This window comes from Heterocephalus glaber, unplaced genomic scaffold (genome assembly GCF_053883595.1).
Source record: "Heterocephalus glaber isolate CG9 unplaced genomic scaffold, H.glaber_assembly_v1.0 deba00001444, whole genome shotgun sequence".
NCBI lineage: Eukaryota > Metazoa > Chordata > Mammalia > Rodentia > Bathyergidae > Heterocephalus > Heterocephalus glaber.
Window position 1 is genome coordinate 31,717,229 of NW_028258297.1, and position 16,174 is coordinate 31,733,402.

Consider the following 16,174-nt stretch of genomic DNA (forward strand, 5'->3'; position numbering starts at 1 on the left):
ACTTCCTAGGTACAGCACAGACTTCGGGGGCTTTGTGACAGTGAGGCCACGCCACTGTGTCTGGATCAGTGACGGCCAGGGAAGCAGGAGGGTGAGGCAGTCACTTTCTGACTGTGGAAAGATGGTCTTGGTTCCTAGGCAGGCTTTAGTAAGAGGAGAACCGGATTATAAGGACAAATTATTTATTTGGTTTTCTTTTCATCTGTTGTACTTGGAAGAAAATAAAGGGGCCAACCCCAAGAGAATGCAAAGCAGCACTGCACAGACACTCCCTGGTCTTGCTCAGGCCAGACCTGTGCCGTGGTGAGGTGCTAAGCTGAAGCTGAGATGCCAGGTGCAGGAGGCCGCCGGGCTAGCTTTCCCATGGCAGTGAAGTCCTCAGGAACCAAGGGTGGAGGCTGTGCTGGGTGTGGGTGGAGCAGGGCGGGCAGCGGGAAAGTGGGGGGGGGGTGCGGGATGACAGCTGGAAGGTGGCAGGAGAGCTGGGCTCCACACAAGCAGGAGCACATTTTGGGGTACGAGGTTAGGAGTGTGCACTTCGGAGCAAGAGCTGACTGGAAACCTTTTGGCAGATGACGGGGTCTGAGCTCCCTCCAGCCCGGGCACAGGCCTCTGAGAATGAGATGATGTCCCACAGCTGTGACATGTGAAAAGAGACACCCCTGGCATTCCTGTGGCTGCTGCAGGGACAGCTCAGCACCCCAGGTCCCCCGAGTCCTCGCCTGGGAATGGGGCTGCTGACTTACCCCCCACCCCCTCGACCAGTTCCTTCTGCACGAGGGCTTCCTCTGCTCTTCTGGGCTTCTGGAACCCTCAGCCCCTAGACTCACCTGGTTGTTATCCCTGAGATGTGCCTGACACTAGTCCCAGAGCACGTGCCTGGACCTAGGAGCGCCCATTGAGTGGCTGCACTGTGGTGACCAGGGCCTGACCTGCATGGCCTCCCTTCCTCTTCAGAAGTATGGCTTGGCTCAGAGGCCACCAGCCTGAAAGTCTGAATCACAGAGCTGCACATATTTCATGGTTTCCCAGTCTCTTGCATTAGTGGGTAAGATTCTGACTCCTTACCGGTCCTCTCCCACCCACCCTGTCTTCAGACCTCAGCCCCTTCCTGGCCTTGGGCTTAGACTCCGACTCCACTGGAAGCTGTACCTGGGAGCTTGACCTGTGCCGGCCTGGGCCCAATCTCTGCCCTCTGTGCTGCAGTGGGGGACCAACCTGGGCTCCTACAAAGGCCACCCTGCCCTGCTCTGTGCCAGGCTCCGGACTGATCTGTCCCTCTAACGTCTATGCTCACACTCCTCCTCGGTCCATTCCTTCTCTGTCAGAGGCACCCACTGTAATGTTCCATACCTGTCCCCTGTTGTCTTCACTTCTCCGTCCAGCTGCTCTGCATTTCTTCCAGCCCTTGACCACAGAACTTCCAGAAGAGTCATTTACCTTCCCTGTCTCCATGTCCTTTTGATATGGGAGAAGAGATGTAACTTCTAAACTTGCTAGATATCTGAAACGTGAGTTTGTGTTCTCTAAAATCGAAGAATGAATTCTAGGAACAATGGAGGTTAAGAGTAGGAAAAATTGATTGAGGGAAAGAAAGCTTCTGCCTAAGAGAGACAGAAGGGGGACTGGAAAGTGGGTTGCCGCCCACCCCACTCTTCAAAGGTGTTTTCTACAGCAAAGCCATGCGGTGAGGCAGGTACACAGTGGGACAAAACTATAGGACCCAGTGGAAATTTACAAGGTGGGCATGAGGTGGGACAAAACCATGACCAACCAGTAAGATCACAAGTACAGTCACCCAGGTAACATTGATTAAATGGGAGTCAATGGGAAGACAAGTCACGTACAAGGAATTTCCCATTTAGAATATCAGTCACTGTTATCTATCCCCAGGGGAGGTAGTTTCTTTTTATAATGCCAACCAGTGAATGTGCCTCAATTGTTCTCCATGTTGGTTCCTTGCTGTGTTGGCTCCTGGAGGGGAGGCCCTGTCTACCTGCAACAAGATATCTAATTAACTTACCTAGCTGCAATACTTTCTCTACACTCCCCACCCTCTAGCTGGGCTTTCTGGCCACTGTCCCACTGAAACAGTTTCTGTCCACTCGGCCATGACCTCCAATCCACCTCACCACAGCCACCAGTCCACTCTAGGGGCCTCGCCCTTGTCCCCAGAAGTCACCAGGTGTCCTGTCAGAGCCAGAGTCAGATCATGACACCCTCTGCAATCCACTCCATGGTTTCCTACCTCATTTGGAACAAAATTGAACCACTTCCGGTGATCCAGGAAGAAGTGAATGAGAAGGTCTCCATCACCCCCTTTTTCTCTTACCTCCTCTCTTCATTCCACTCCATTTGAGCACCTTACTTCTCCTGTTTCTCGGGGACACCAGCTGTGCCCCAGTCCAAGCCTTGCCTTGCTCTCCTCTGCCTGGACCGCTCTTCCCCAGACCTGCCTGCCTGTTTTCTCCTCCTTCAGTCTCTGTTTAGATATGGCCTTTTCAGCAAGGCCTTGCCTGGTCACACTGATGGAAGTCGCCTCTTCTTCCATGTCCCTGCTTTATGTTTTCTGAAGCAATGATCCCTTGCTTACATCCAAGTCCCCTAGGCAGGTACTTTGTCTTTTGTTCAGAAGTGTGTCCCTGAGAGCCTGGCAAGTGCTCCGGATCCCTGAGTGGAGCCTGCATGCACACTTGAACGGATGCTTCAGAGGGGTCCCCACAGCAAGCCTGAGGGGAGAGCACCCCCTAGTGACAAATGCCATGCATGGCCTTGCCTTGCCGGCCCGCCTCTGAGCTGATTACAAACCATCCTCAGAGACTCCACACACTGGTGAGGCCTTCCACACTAGGCCAGGCCCGGCACCCATCTGAGCAATAAATGGCAGCTGCTGGATCTGCAGACTTGTATTTGAATAGCTTCCCCTTTCCTGTCCACAGGGAGAGGAACAAACACCTCCAGGACGAGCGGGACGTAAGCTTTCAGGTCAGTGGCTGGTGTTCCCTTTGGGGTGGGGCAGTGGAGACAAGGACAGCAATCCAAGGGAGCCAGATCCGTGCCAAGGCTGCAGGAGACTGTCCTGACACTTGGGATGTGTTTGCTCTTCGGGTGCAAGACGATGTGACAGATGTTTGGCAAACAACACAACAGCCGGGTGGCTCACAGGGGTGACCTGGTGGGTCTCCATGAAGTGACACACCTTCCTCTTGGTACAGCAGGAAGACACCTCTGGAAGGGCCATACCTTCTTTGGCTGCTGAGACAACAGTCCCATCTGGGAGGTGGCACAGCTGAAATGTCACTCTAACTTTGCTCAGCTTTCATTTCATTTAAAACTGCATCTCTTGATGAAAATTTTGCGTTTTTACACAGTCATGAAACAAATTAGCTGTTTACATAGTTGATTTTATGTAAATTTTTTTCTACTTTATAGGGACTCCTCCTCTTCTGTACCTGAGCACCATGCCTATTTATTTCTCCAAATAGCTGGAAAGGCTTTATTTATTTAGATGTCTTCATTGTGGCCCATGGTGAACAAAATCTAGGATTCCACGCTCCTCTGCATCTTCTCCATCTTCCCCTTTACCAGGACCAACTGGGTGCTCTGAAGGAAGAAAAATGGGACAGGATGGATTGATGTGGCTTCCCTTTACAGGGTTATCTTACCATGAGTTGTGGGTGTGTCCCTGGACAGGTCATGAGTCACTTGCGACCACAATCCCTGCTGTCACATGAGGAAGGGAGGTCCTTGTTCTGTTTCCCCCATTATAGAGATTTTAGGGAAAAGCTGTTGTGAAGAGGGTGATATGCACTGCACCCTTGTCTAGACGGTAGCCTGAACGTGGTTGGCCTCAGGCAGCTAGGTTGCCCTGACTTGAGCCTCACTGGAGACTCCTGAAACATTACTGGAAACCTCTGCAGTAGGCTCCAGTCTCCTACTCAGTGTATGACACAGGCCCAAGGGAAAGAAATTGAAAGACATAACTAAGAGAGACAGAAAGCAGGGGCCAGGATGACCAATGCCAGAACAACTGACAAAGGCACTGGCCAGTCCAAGCCACTGATTTTTATTGGTAATCAGTTGGGGTAAAAGCGAGTGTTCAAGAGCAGGACCATGTGTGAGGATGTGCAGCTGTGCAGTTTCTATGGAAATTAATGTAAGCAAGGCTCATAAAAGACAAGACAAAGCATTCTGGAATTAGGAACAAAATAGACAAAATATATGGTTGTAATTAAAACATTGTCCTTCTAGTCTGAAGGTTTTAGTTGTGGGAACAGAATTTGGGTGCGACTTACTCTGACCGTGGCACTTAGGCTTCAGCCAGACTCACTTCCATACACAAGCCAGTCGTGGGGTTAACTTTTTCTGCCTGCACTGCCTACAGCCTGCATTGGGCATAATCAGTCTTGCGGTCTCCTGCAGGCCTGACCTGGTTTAAACTGTGAGGACCTGGGAGAGCGGCCACACCGCCTTCTGTGTCAGCACCAGCAGCAAGCATTTGTGCTGCCCACCCCTGTGCACCACCCAGGCGAGGCTTAGGCCTACACGTGCTTGACGATGAGAGTGGTTGTAATTTATTTCAGAAGTGAGTCTGGCTTTTTGTTTAGCTTCCAACCAAATGTCATCCTAATCCCTTCACCCTACTTCCTTTCACCTGCCAAACTCATTCTGCTTTGAAAGGGAGATAGAGTGAAGAACTCCAGTGGGGACTGAAGAAAGAGGCATAAAGTCCTGTTGATATAGAATATAATTACAGATTCATCTGGAACCATTAAAGCCATAGCTTCAGGGGCCCTGGAGGCTCCAACTCTTCCTCCCCTCGTTAGGGATCATGGAGAAGCACACCGGTGACTAGCGAGAGGTTCTTTATGTGATCTGACCCCCTTTCCTCTCCCTGAGGAGATCTGTTAGGGAGCCTTGGCAGCAGGGTTTAAGGCCCTGCTCCACAGATGTCGGAGCCATTTATCTACACCCAGGCTACTTCCCCCAAAGGCTGAAAAGCTTGCACTAGCACAGGATGTGGACAAGGCACTGGGTTACGTGGCCTTCTGGCCTGCCCTTTTTCTCATTGTATCCAGGGCTCTGGAAATAAAGAGGGACTAGAGCTACACAGATGAGTGTGATTTAAAATGCATGGAAGCTTTTAATGCCAATAAGTGTTTTTTCTTATGCACGAAGCATCTACCTTTTCTTTGTTCTCTTGCAAACTATCAGTGTCTCTATGAAGAGTAACATGGCAGACCCAAGCCCTGTACTAGGTATTTGTTCCTTGGATTCAGTTATGAGAAAGGAGGTGGAGGAATGGGTGAAGTGAAAGGGGAGAGTGGGTGAGTGGTAGCAGGCAGACGAGCACCCTGATGGCTCCTGATAAAACCTGCCTAGAAAGCAGGAATGCAGAGCCTTGTTCTGCTCAGACACTGGGGCCAATCCACAGGTATACATCAGAGGGCATTTGTATTTCTGCAGAAAGATAAGGCAGCCCAGGCAAACACAGCTGCTTCCAAGGCAAGCTGGAAACAGAGATCTGGCTCCGTGATTGGCAAATATGTGGAGAGCAGAGTGGTTCTTAGAAGGTAAGTCATGACTGCTCATCCTCATTCCTCTCCTCCTGCTTGGGAGTTGGCCCTGGGCTGCACTCAGCACAGACTGGGCCCTGAGATGTGGCCCTGGAGGGGGCTTCTGAGCTCAGCTGCTCTCACTGCCTTGGAAGCTTGGGGGACATGACCCTCCCCACTGTGACATCCATGCTGGGGGAGACTACCTAGAGGAAACCCCAGGATAGCCCACAGTCTTCTAAAGCTGGCCTCCTCGTCTGCTGCGGGTGTGCAGAGCGGGAGGAAGAGGAGGGGCCTGGGAAAGAGACAGAGGGCAGGGCTGGGGACTCTGCTGCCTGCTGAGTGCTGAGCAGAACCTATGTGCCAGCTTTTTCAGGAATCTGACTATCTTGACTATGAAGGTTAATTAAAGATTCTATGGGGTCTGACCGGATGAATTCTTTATAGACAGGATCGGGACTTGTGCTTGACAGGTTGTTTCCCAGGTTTGTATTTAGCTCAAATGCAACATGATTTGCTGCTGTGGGACAGCACATGATTCAGTCTGAGAACCCAGTGTCCACCTGTGGCTCATGCATGCACAGTGCCCCTGCCCTGTCCTGTTGGGCATGTGCTCTGCCCACAATGGTCACAGAGCGGTGGAGGCCCCAAGGAGTCAGACCCAGGGGAAGGCGTGTGACCTGCTCCTGTGGAAGACTGCAGGCACAAAATTTAAAAATCTGCAAAGGAAATTGACTTTGGGGATGTGTATGAGCTCATCAGGAAATCTTTGGGTCTGATCATCATAAGTTCCATCTCTAAATAGCCAAATAATGAGATACAACTGGAAGCCAAGTCTCTACAATAGTAGGTGGCCTGTTGGTTCCACCACACTGAGTGAGTCTGTTGATTGATTCCACAGGCACTGATACTGACTCTGTGCCAGGCATACTTTTGAATTTTACGAAGACTTGAAAGATGAATTGGACATGGCTCCCACTGTTAATGTCTATTATCAAATGCTTGTTCAATGTGGAGGTTGTCTGAGGCGTGGACTATGTGCTGGATGCGTGGAGTGAGTGTGTGAAATGTACCCATCTCCCCCTAGTGATTTAGCCCTGAACAGAAGAAACAGACAGCAATCCAGTAAGCAACAAATCCTGAGCTCCACCTCCTAACACTGGCTAGGCAGAAGTGGCTGCTCTCTCTGCTGGTGCTGGAGAGCATTTGGTGGCAAAACTGAAAATGAACTTGGTCAGCTAAGCTGAGGGCATTATAGAATATCAACAGTGCTTAAGAATTTCCCAAATACGAAGCCCTTTCCAAGAAATGCTTCCTTTTAGTGCCTATCTAAGTGGCTATTTTGTTTATGGTTGCAAAGTCTTTGGGAAGAACATGCTACGTGTGTGGTGCGCATGTTGCACAGACATGGCCCCCTTGCCTGGGCAAGCATAGTGAAATGGTGGGAACACTGGCCACCTGGCAGTTTCCAGGCTTGAGAGTGCAGGTAGGAAGTGTGCTGGAAAGAAGCCAGCTGGCTGTTACTGAAAACTGTGATTTGTATAAGTAAAGGGGAAGGCGTGTGGATTGCTACAAATCCATTTATTTTATATCAAGAGATCCAAACAAATTCACTATTGTTGTGAGCAAGCACTGCATCTTAATTGATCTTTCAGAATTGCAATTAACCTTGGAATGGTGGCAGTTGCAGTTGGTTTTCTTTTTCCTCCCTATTGTTGGTCCTTAGGAGCAATAAATAGTATAAGGCAGGGGTTAAAGTAAAGGGTGTTTCTGTGTTCTGTATATTCTATGTCCTTCGCTAAATTTCTTTCTCCCTTGGTCCTGTCACCCCACTACTTCATCTCTGTTGCATTTGCTTTTCTAATCTGTGTGTGTGTGTGTGTGTGTGTGTGTGTGTGTGTGTGTGTATGGGGGTGGGTGGAGGGAGATTGATTCAGGCTTGGATGTAAGGTCCCGCCATCCTGCCTGTCAGACTTTCGTTGCCATTCACAATTCTCAGCTTCAGTTTTTCAGAGACCTAGAGGGAGCTCCCTTGCTCAGGACGGTCAGTGAAGGCTTTGTGTTCCAAACATCCTGACAGTGCCACCTGGGCTGGTGCACATCCTAGGTACCCAGTTTTTCCTGCCTCCCACTGCTCTGCTTTGCTCTTCACGCTCAGATGGGTCAGGAAACAAGCATCCTCTCAGGTTTCTGAGGCCACTTACTCCTAAGTGTGATTTCTAGGGACAGAAAGAGAAAAGGAAAGGGAGGAGAGGTGGGTAGGTGTCCTCAACTGCCTCTGAGAAGCAGACACCTGCCGCAAGAGGACGGTGTTCCCCGGAGACACGGCGCCCCACACTGCGGAGGGCGCTGGGTGAACAGGCCTGTGACTGCCTTGTTGCAGTTGTGAACAGGCAGAGCAGATGGGCTACCTTTGCAGTTCTGTCTCAGTTTCCTCAGTGAGAAGCCCAAGGCTTGCAGAGTGGAGGTGTCCTACCCAGGAAGCAGTTTATCAGGGCTGGTGCTGGGAGCAGAGCAGTCTGCCTGCCTGCCAGCCAAAGGCTTTGCTGCCTTTACTTTTCCTTCATAGCCCTCTCCGAATTAGTAAAAATGTACTTATTTTTGTCCTTAATGCTTTAGACCTCACGTTAGCCAGCTTTCCATCTCTGTGACAAAATACCTGAGAAAAACAGCTTACAGAAGAGAAACAACTTCCCTAGGTTTCGGTCCATGGTCAGACGGCTGGCTCCAAAGCAGAAGCATTGTGGCAGAAGGGCATGGTGAGGAGAGCTGTTCCCCTCCTGGCAACCAGGAGGCAGAAAGAGGGAAGGAGCCAGGCAGGAAGGGGCTGGGGCAAGGTGGAGCCTTTGTCCATGGCCTGCTTCCTCCAAGGCCACGCCACCCAGCAGCCCACTCTGCTGGGAACCTTTCACTGGGTGAATCAGCTGATGAGGGTGATACCTTCCCGATCCAGTCACCCTTTAGACCCCAACTCAAGAAGCTGCCTTGGGGAGTGAGCCCTCAGTGGATGAGTCTTTGGGGTACACTCTAATTCCAAACCGTAAGAGATCCCCCTGAGCCCAGCGTACATGTGGACAGGGCCTGTGCCCATCTGTCGTGGCTTGACCTGCAGTCGTCCTGGTTGTAATCTTCACATCATCCTCATTCTCATCACAGGCACTTAGTGTTAGGAATGCTGGATCAGTTGTTCTCTTTCCTGCATTTCACTCTCTTCCAAGGCCTGGCACTCTTCAGCTATGTTTGTCACAAGACATACTCTGTAATGTAGGGTGTTCCCCTGACTTGTGTTTCTTTCTCATCTGCACAGCCAGTCCGAGGAGGAGGAGGAAGATGTGTTCTGCGCTCTGAGAAGGAAGAGCTCCCTGGGTCTGAGTGCGTATCCCCTCACAGAAGAGGAGTCAGGGCCGGGCCAGCCAGAGGCTGGGGCTCCACACTGCCCAGCCCTCCGCAGGATCATCTCCATCGAGGAGGACCCCCTGCCTCAGCTCCTGGACAGCAGCCCCCAGCAACCCCCGAGCAAGTGCCCGGAACAGGAGGGAGCCTCCAGCAGGGGGGCAGAGGGACCAGTCCAGCAGGCCGCACCCTCAGCACTCTACCCCTCATCTCCCCGAGGGCAGCCTGTGGGAAAAGAAGCCCGCTGTCAGGTAGGGGGTCAGTCCACCTGGGCTGCGCACGCCGCTCTGTGATCTCTCCTTGCCTCTGAGCCCAGGAGTCCCACAGGGCCCTCGGGGGTTTGCACACAGGTCCCGGGATATGCCACTTTCCTTCTTCCAAAGGCCTCCTCCCCTGCTTGGCCCAGTGTCGGGGGACGAGATGTGGGGGACTGATGAAGTCTCCTGGCAACCTCCCTCTGCTGTGGGCCCCCTTGCCACCCTGTGTGTGCTCTTTTCTGACTCAGATCCAAAGCATTTGTTGAGTGGCTACTTAAGACAGGCTTTCTCTGGGCTCGTACCATGAAATGTCAGATGCTTTCAAAGCTGCACATGTGAGTGTTCTCAGCAGGGCCGGGCCCGGCCCTGCTGCAAAGATTGTGCACCCTCACTTTCCGCCGTTTTCAGCCAGTCAGCCTTCATGCCCAATTCCCTGCCTGTTCCTCCCTTCAGAGAGACTTTGCTCCTCCTGCCAGGCCTTCCTGCAAATTCTGTGGGAGACAGGAGACCATACAGATTCTTCCTCTGGCTCAAGGTAGTGATATCCCTCCCTCATCTGTGATCCAGGCCTTGCAGCAGGCTGCTCAGGCCCTCAGCCTCTACCTGCCCTTCTGAGCATCCAGGACGGGGTGCAGGAAGCTCTGGCCCTGCACACCGTGCAGCCCGGTGGAGCGGAGCCATGGCCACCACAAGTCCCTCCCTGGCCATAGCTGCTGGTTCCTGGTGCAGTGGAGTTGTGCATACAGGTCCTCCTGTGAGCACCCCATGAAGGGAGAAGGTGGAGAGCAGAGCACCCCTGGGTGGCTGGGCAGCACAGCACGGTCGTAACTGGGCCTGCCAAGCTTCTCACATCTGTGCTGCCCCCGTGAGCCCATGCTGCCATTTGCTGGGAACAGAGCCTGCAGCAGAGAGGAGCCATGGCTTACCGGAAGCCAATGCCAGAGTCAGAGCGGGCCTGCCCATCAGGCCCACACACACAGAGGAAGCACTGGATAGGGGATCAAGAATTAAAATATTCTGTCCTTTAAACCAGCACTTCTGCTTATCACAGTTTTCCCAAAGGAAACAATCAAGACTGGATACAGATGTAAATTAAAAAATGTGTTAATTTATAGTAGCAAACCATTGAAAAACTATCCAGCCATAAGGACATAAATTATATTATTTAATAGAATATTATACAGGTATTAAAAATCACATTTAAAAGCTTTAGTGACCAATGAAATATGTACAATTTATTAATTATGATAAAATAGGATCAAATTACATGTAAAATGATAAAATAAGAAAAATTATGTAGAGTTATATATGATTATGTATATAAAGTAATATACAAATTATATATATTTCAAATTCCCGTAACTAAAAACTCATATATTTACATAGAAACTCTAAAAAAACCCTTATATTTATAAATAAATGAAAAAAAGCAGGAAGAAATGCATCAAAATATAAATAATGACCATTGCAGGGTGTTTGAGTAGATAATGAAGAATTATTTGTCTCCCTACTCTTCTGTAATTCTGTAATTAACAATTAGGATGTATTACTTTTATTTTTTTTAAGTTTTTTAAATTTAAAAAGGCATATAGGAGGGAGGGGGAATACACAGTTCGTGTGGCCCCACTGAGTCCCCTTCCCTGGCCTAGCCCACGGCCAGCTGTGTCCCTGTCCCTGGGAGGGGACAGCAGGCTGAGGGCCTGCCGTGGGGAGGGACACACTGCTCTTCCAAGGTGAGTCCTGACTGAGGCTGGACCAGCTCCCTTTGCTTTGGGGCCTGCAGGGAAAGCGCTCTGCCTGGGAGGGGCAGAGGCCACAGGGCTGAGATCCGGCATCTCTGCCACCACAACCCCTCATCCACCCTGGGCTTCAAATTCTCCACCTGTGCCTCTTCTCAGTTCATGGTGGCTTAGTCTCAAACAAATGACAACTAGAGATACAGGGACAAGAGGCGGGCAGGGCACCAGCATCTTTGTGCATTGTGTGAATAAAGAAAACAGGGCAGGGCATCGTTGTTGAGTGTGGGCTTAAAATTTTTTTTTAGTTTAAATTCTGTACTTGACCTTGAATTCCTTCCTAAGTATTGGGTGGAATTTATTTCTCCATAGAAGTCTGATAATGACTTTTCTCTGAAACTAAGTTCTGCTAATATCAGCTGCCACTCCATTATAGTATTTTCTCAAGGAGAGGAGCTAATTCCCCAAATCCACTCTTAAATAGATGTCAGAAAGGCTCCTCTGACCAGGCAGTGCTGAGCTGAGCCTGCAGGCAGGACTGAAGTGAGCAAGCACTCTCTTGGGAGGGTACATCCACCAGGCAGAAGGAAGGGACCCCAAGCTGCAAGGCAGCCCCTCACATTGTGTCCTACGCACCTTGTGTCCTTGAGGAAGCCCACTCCCTGACTTTAAGAGTCCCTGGCTGATGGGCATCTCAGCTCTCTGCACTGGTCCCTGTGGCTCTGGGGAAGCTGCAATGGACTGTGGGAAGCAGCAGTGGCCTCTGGGAGCTGCAGTGACTTCTGGGAGCCGCAGTGACCTCTGGGAAGCCACAGTGGCCTCTGGTAAGCCATAGTGGCCTCTGGGAAGCCATAGTAGCCAGGCATCATTGCACTCAGATTCCTGAGTGGAGACCAGCTGGTATCCAAGGAAGATGGCCAGAAGCTGAGGAGATAAGAACAAGAAAGCTATATCAGGGAGACAGGGGGTGCCTCCATTCCACCCCAGCTTTCAGTGACAGGGCAGAAAAAGGGGCTTCTCAGCCAGGCCCAGATATCTCTGCCGGGGATGCAGAGGCCTTCTTCTCTCTGGATATCCTTCCTGGGAATTCTGCAGCGGGCCTGTCTACCTGGAGAATCCCTGCCTGCTCTGATTCCTCCCCATTCCCATGGCCCCTCCTCTATGCTCCCACAGCTCTCAGAGCATTATGCTCCGATAATTGTGTACATACTTGCCTCCTCAACTTCCTCAACACCCAGGGCCTGCCTCTCCACCCCAGGGTCACAGCAGGTGGGCAGCATATGGTGGTGGTGGCTGTTTCTCCTCCCTCCTCTGATGTGGGAAAGAGCCCCTGTGCCTGGAGCCCAGTGCTAACTGCATTCTGAGCCTGGGGCAGACTCCCAGGTTTGGGGCTCCCAGGGACCACAGTCAGGACAAGAACGAGGAGTCTTGACAACAGCAGGGCCCAGCGGCCATCCCCGGCGGTGGCCGGACTGTTTGTGATTCACAGGAGGAAAGCTCGCCCTCCACTCCAGACCGACTCTTCAAAATCGTGTTTGTGGGCAACTCTGCGGTGGGCAAGACATCCTTCCTGAGGAGGCTCTGCGAGGACTACTTCTCCCCAGGTGTCGCAGCCACTGTGGGTGAGTCCTCGCCATGGAGGGTTCAGAGCCCTGGGAGGGCCGGTGGTGCTGGCAGGTAGGGATGCTCAGTGTCAGCTGTGCTCGGCAGTGGGCAGGGTGAAGCCCGTGCCTCGAACTGCCAGCTGCTAAGCTCTCTCAGTGGGGTGGGACCCTAGATTTACGGAATTACAGTTGGCACAGATAGATGCATTCGGGAGTCTTCTGTCCCCTTGGGGGCCTGCCCTGCCTCGGGACCCTGACTTTTCATGTTCCTAGGACTGACCAGGGCTCCACCACAGCCCAGTCCCCCTCGTGGTGGGTAGGCCTGCTACTTCCTTGCTTTGCCTGTCCATATGCATATGGTCATGCACGTGTGTGTGCATGTACACACACGCATGTGCATATGTGTGTGCCGATGGGGCACAGAGTCCTGACAGCTCCTTTTCCCCACTGGATGTCATCTGTCCTCCATCCCAGACAGGCTGGGTGACAGCTGGAACTAACTGCAGAAGCTCATCAGGCTCAGTTAGGAGTGGGTGGTCGGGGCTAAATGTGCTCCCGCTCTGGAATGATATTTGTTTAAATAGAGGCTTTAATTGCTTCACCCATAGTTGCACATTGCATTGGAATATGTGGCAAGACCCAAGGGCATGTTGACCTTTTAGCTTCCACCATGCAGAATCACTCAACAGAAAATAAATGCACTGAATGGACACAGTGTGTTGTTTAGCTAAGCTGATAAGTCCACTGAACTTAGTGTATTTATGATCCGAGTGTTGACCAAGGGCTTTTATAGTCATCATTTAATCTGTCTCCAGAACCACACAGGGGACAGGATCATCAGCTCAACAGATGAGAAACTAGGCCCAGAGCGGTTAAGAGGCTTGCCTATGTTCCTGTCCCCGAAAACACGCCTTCCAACCTCTTCCACAGTGTCCCCGACAGTATGTGGTCTTTCCGCTTCACGCTCAGTGAGACAGGGACCCTCGTCTGCCTCAGGAGATGGCAGACGTTGGTGACAGCAGGAAAGGCTGCCGAGGCCTCAAGGGACATCAGAAGTCCTGGGTCCATTGTGGCTCTGCCACTGATTGGCCACGTGACCTCAAGATGACACAGTCTCTCTTTGGGCTTCGGTTTTCCTTCATTTGAAGAATGAGGGCTTTGATCTGAGTCCCCCAAGACTGCTTCCAGGCCAGGCCACCTTCCCCGTCAGGCTGTCTGAGACACTGGATGAACTTCAATGCCCTCCCACTCTGGGAGGCTCCCTTTTCCTTCTCCCACTCTGACTCTTTCCACATGTCTCCCACACATGGGCCACAGTTCCTGTTCTTACTGCTGGGCCTTTTCCTGTACTGCATCCTCCTGTCCCCTTCCAGTGTCCTCTAACAACAGACTGAGACCCTACCCTACCCATAGCAAAGCCTCAGGGCCCCAAAGGGAAGGACAGACTCAGAAAAGTGGGGCCTGGTCTGGCCTTGAGAACCAGGGCGAGGGCCAGCCTAGGGCACTGAGCACTGCGAGGGGAAGGTGGCCAGGCCCGCTCTGGAGGCCCCAGTCTGACTGACACTGGCGGCCTGGGGAGGCAGCATGGGTGGGCATGCGTGGACCCTCCAGGTGTGGCCCTGAGCGCTGCGCCTCTGGCCAATGGGAGCAGGTCCGTTCTCTTCTCCAGCTTGTGGCCCAGAGAAGAAGGCTCTGAAAGAGGAAAGCAGATTTGCACTTCCCAGGGCGTCCACTATGGAAGCGCCTATGATTCAGGAATGGAAACTGAAGGCTCTGCGTCTGGAGCACCCTGCCGGCAGCCACACGTCAGCTTCCCTCCACACTGTGCCTGTCGCGGAGCCGTGAGGGGCCTCAAGCAGCCCCCGCGGTGGCTCCCAGAGGAAGTGCGTTCGCCGAGGAGTCCCAGACCCCTAAGGCCAGTGCCTCCCAACGCAGCGCCGGCCCTGGCCAGCCGCTCCCTTCCATCGCCAGGGCTTTGTCTCCCAGGTCCCCAGAGGACACGGCGACCAGGACTCGGCTGTGTGTGGTACAGGCTGCTTTGTTCCCGCTGGGAGCGGAAGTGCTCTACCTGCTCCATGTAAGCCCCGCCTACTCCTTCCGGAGTGGCGGACGATGTCCAGAGATGCTTCCTAAGGAACACCAGAGCTGGAAAGGAGCTTGGAAATGGTCCACGCAATCCTGTTGGAAGGGAGAAAACCCACATCAGGCTGATGGTTAGGAACTAGACTCCCAGGACCTGGGGCTCCAGGTTCCGTGCTCTTCCGCTGCTTTGCTCTGAGTCACAACCTCCCCGCTCCAAGTCGCAGCCCAGAGTCCACGGGGTTTCTTCCAAAGCATCTCTTGACAGAATGTCCCTCATCCTTTATTGGCCACCAGTGGTCCCACCCTCTGCGGCCTGTCCAGGATACCCGCTGCCTCTCACCCGTCCGCAGCCTGCTGTGCAGCAGCCGGGCTGCCCCCTTCTGGACGACTGGCGTCCATCGCCAGCTGTCAGCACACCACCCTTCCGGTGCCACCTGGATGTGACGACTGATGCTCCCACCCAAATGAAAGATCGTGGACACCAGTTACCCCTCACTCTTCACCTCACTTCGGTTTACAGGAGTGGAAAGTGGACCCTTGGAGGGAGTCTACGAGACGTCTCAACATCACACTGCTGGGCCACGGCAGGTCCGAGAGAAGAATGCAGAGCTTGGGTTCCTGACACCCAAACCTCTAGAAGGGGTGGTCAGAAAGCCCTGTGTTGTTCTACACTGCTCCCCTGGGGCTCTTGTGTCCCCCATCACAGGTGCTGTGGCTCTCTCCTCACCTCCCACATCCTCCCTCACTCTCTGACCATGCCACCAGGCCCTGTGGACACACACATCTTCCTCGCCTGGAGAGAGTGCCCCAGCCTCCCCCAGCAGGGTGCGCACCTGCACCACACCTGCCACCTGCTCTGTTCCCCACAAACCGTGCCCCTGTCCACCAGCAACAAGATTAGCTGGGGAAGTGGAGCAGCCCTGCCTGCCTGCCTTTCCCTGGGCTGGTTTCAGATCAGACCCTGCAGGCTGCTGGCCATGACCGGCTTCCTCCTGAGTAGCTACTGTGAAGCAGGCAGCCCCTTCCCTCCCAGAGCACAGGCCGGAAAGCCCCCACCTCGGCCAGGAGAAAGGCTCACTGGGACCGTCAGCTGTCTTCTGTTTTGATGGAGCACTTGGCCCTGGACTTCCAGCATGCATGTGCAGTGTGTGTGTGCATGTGTGTATGTGTGCACATGTGTACAGGTGACAGCCCTCATATGTCACGGGGACACTGAAGATGGAGAAACAGTGGATGGAAACACTGCAGCCATGGAACGTTCTGCTTCTTCCTCAGCTCAGACAAGCCCATTCTCATCCCTGGCCTTGGTATCTGAGGCAAAGGACTGCCAGCATCTGTGCTGGGCCTGACCTCTGCACATGGTGACCCTCCGCCCCCCTCCACTGTTGGCCCTTCAGCAGGGGCGGGGGCAGGCAGCAGAGCCTGGTGACATTTCCCATTTTCTGCCTCTTCCCAACCTGTCTGATCTCTGCCTCTGTCTGTCCCCTTGCCCTTGCTGGTCCTGTTCTTGAGTCCTCCGGGAAGGGACTCCACAGGCCTTTTAGAAA

At 52.6% G+C, this 16,174-nt stretch overlaps 1 protein-coding gene across 1 annotated transcript in view; it reads left to right on the forward strand.

Annotated features, from left to right (window-relative positions):
- Positions 1-16,174, forward strand: part of Cracr2a (calcium release activated channel regulator 2A) — a 77,324-nt gene that overhangs the window by 39,012 nt on the left and 22,138 nt on the right. Inside the window, exons 9-12 of the mRNA XM_087214205.1 lie at positions 2,940-2,985; positions 5,467-5,573; positions 8,863-9,199; positions 12,431-12,563. Coding sequence (XP_087070331.1) covers positions 2,940-2,985; positions 5,467-5,573; positions 8,863-9,199; positions 12,431-12,563 — 623 coding nt within the window. The remainder of the gene's footprint in view (positions 1-2,939; positions 2,986-5,466; positions 5,574-8,862; positions 9,200-12,430; positions 12,564-16,174) is intronic.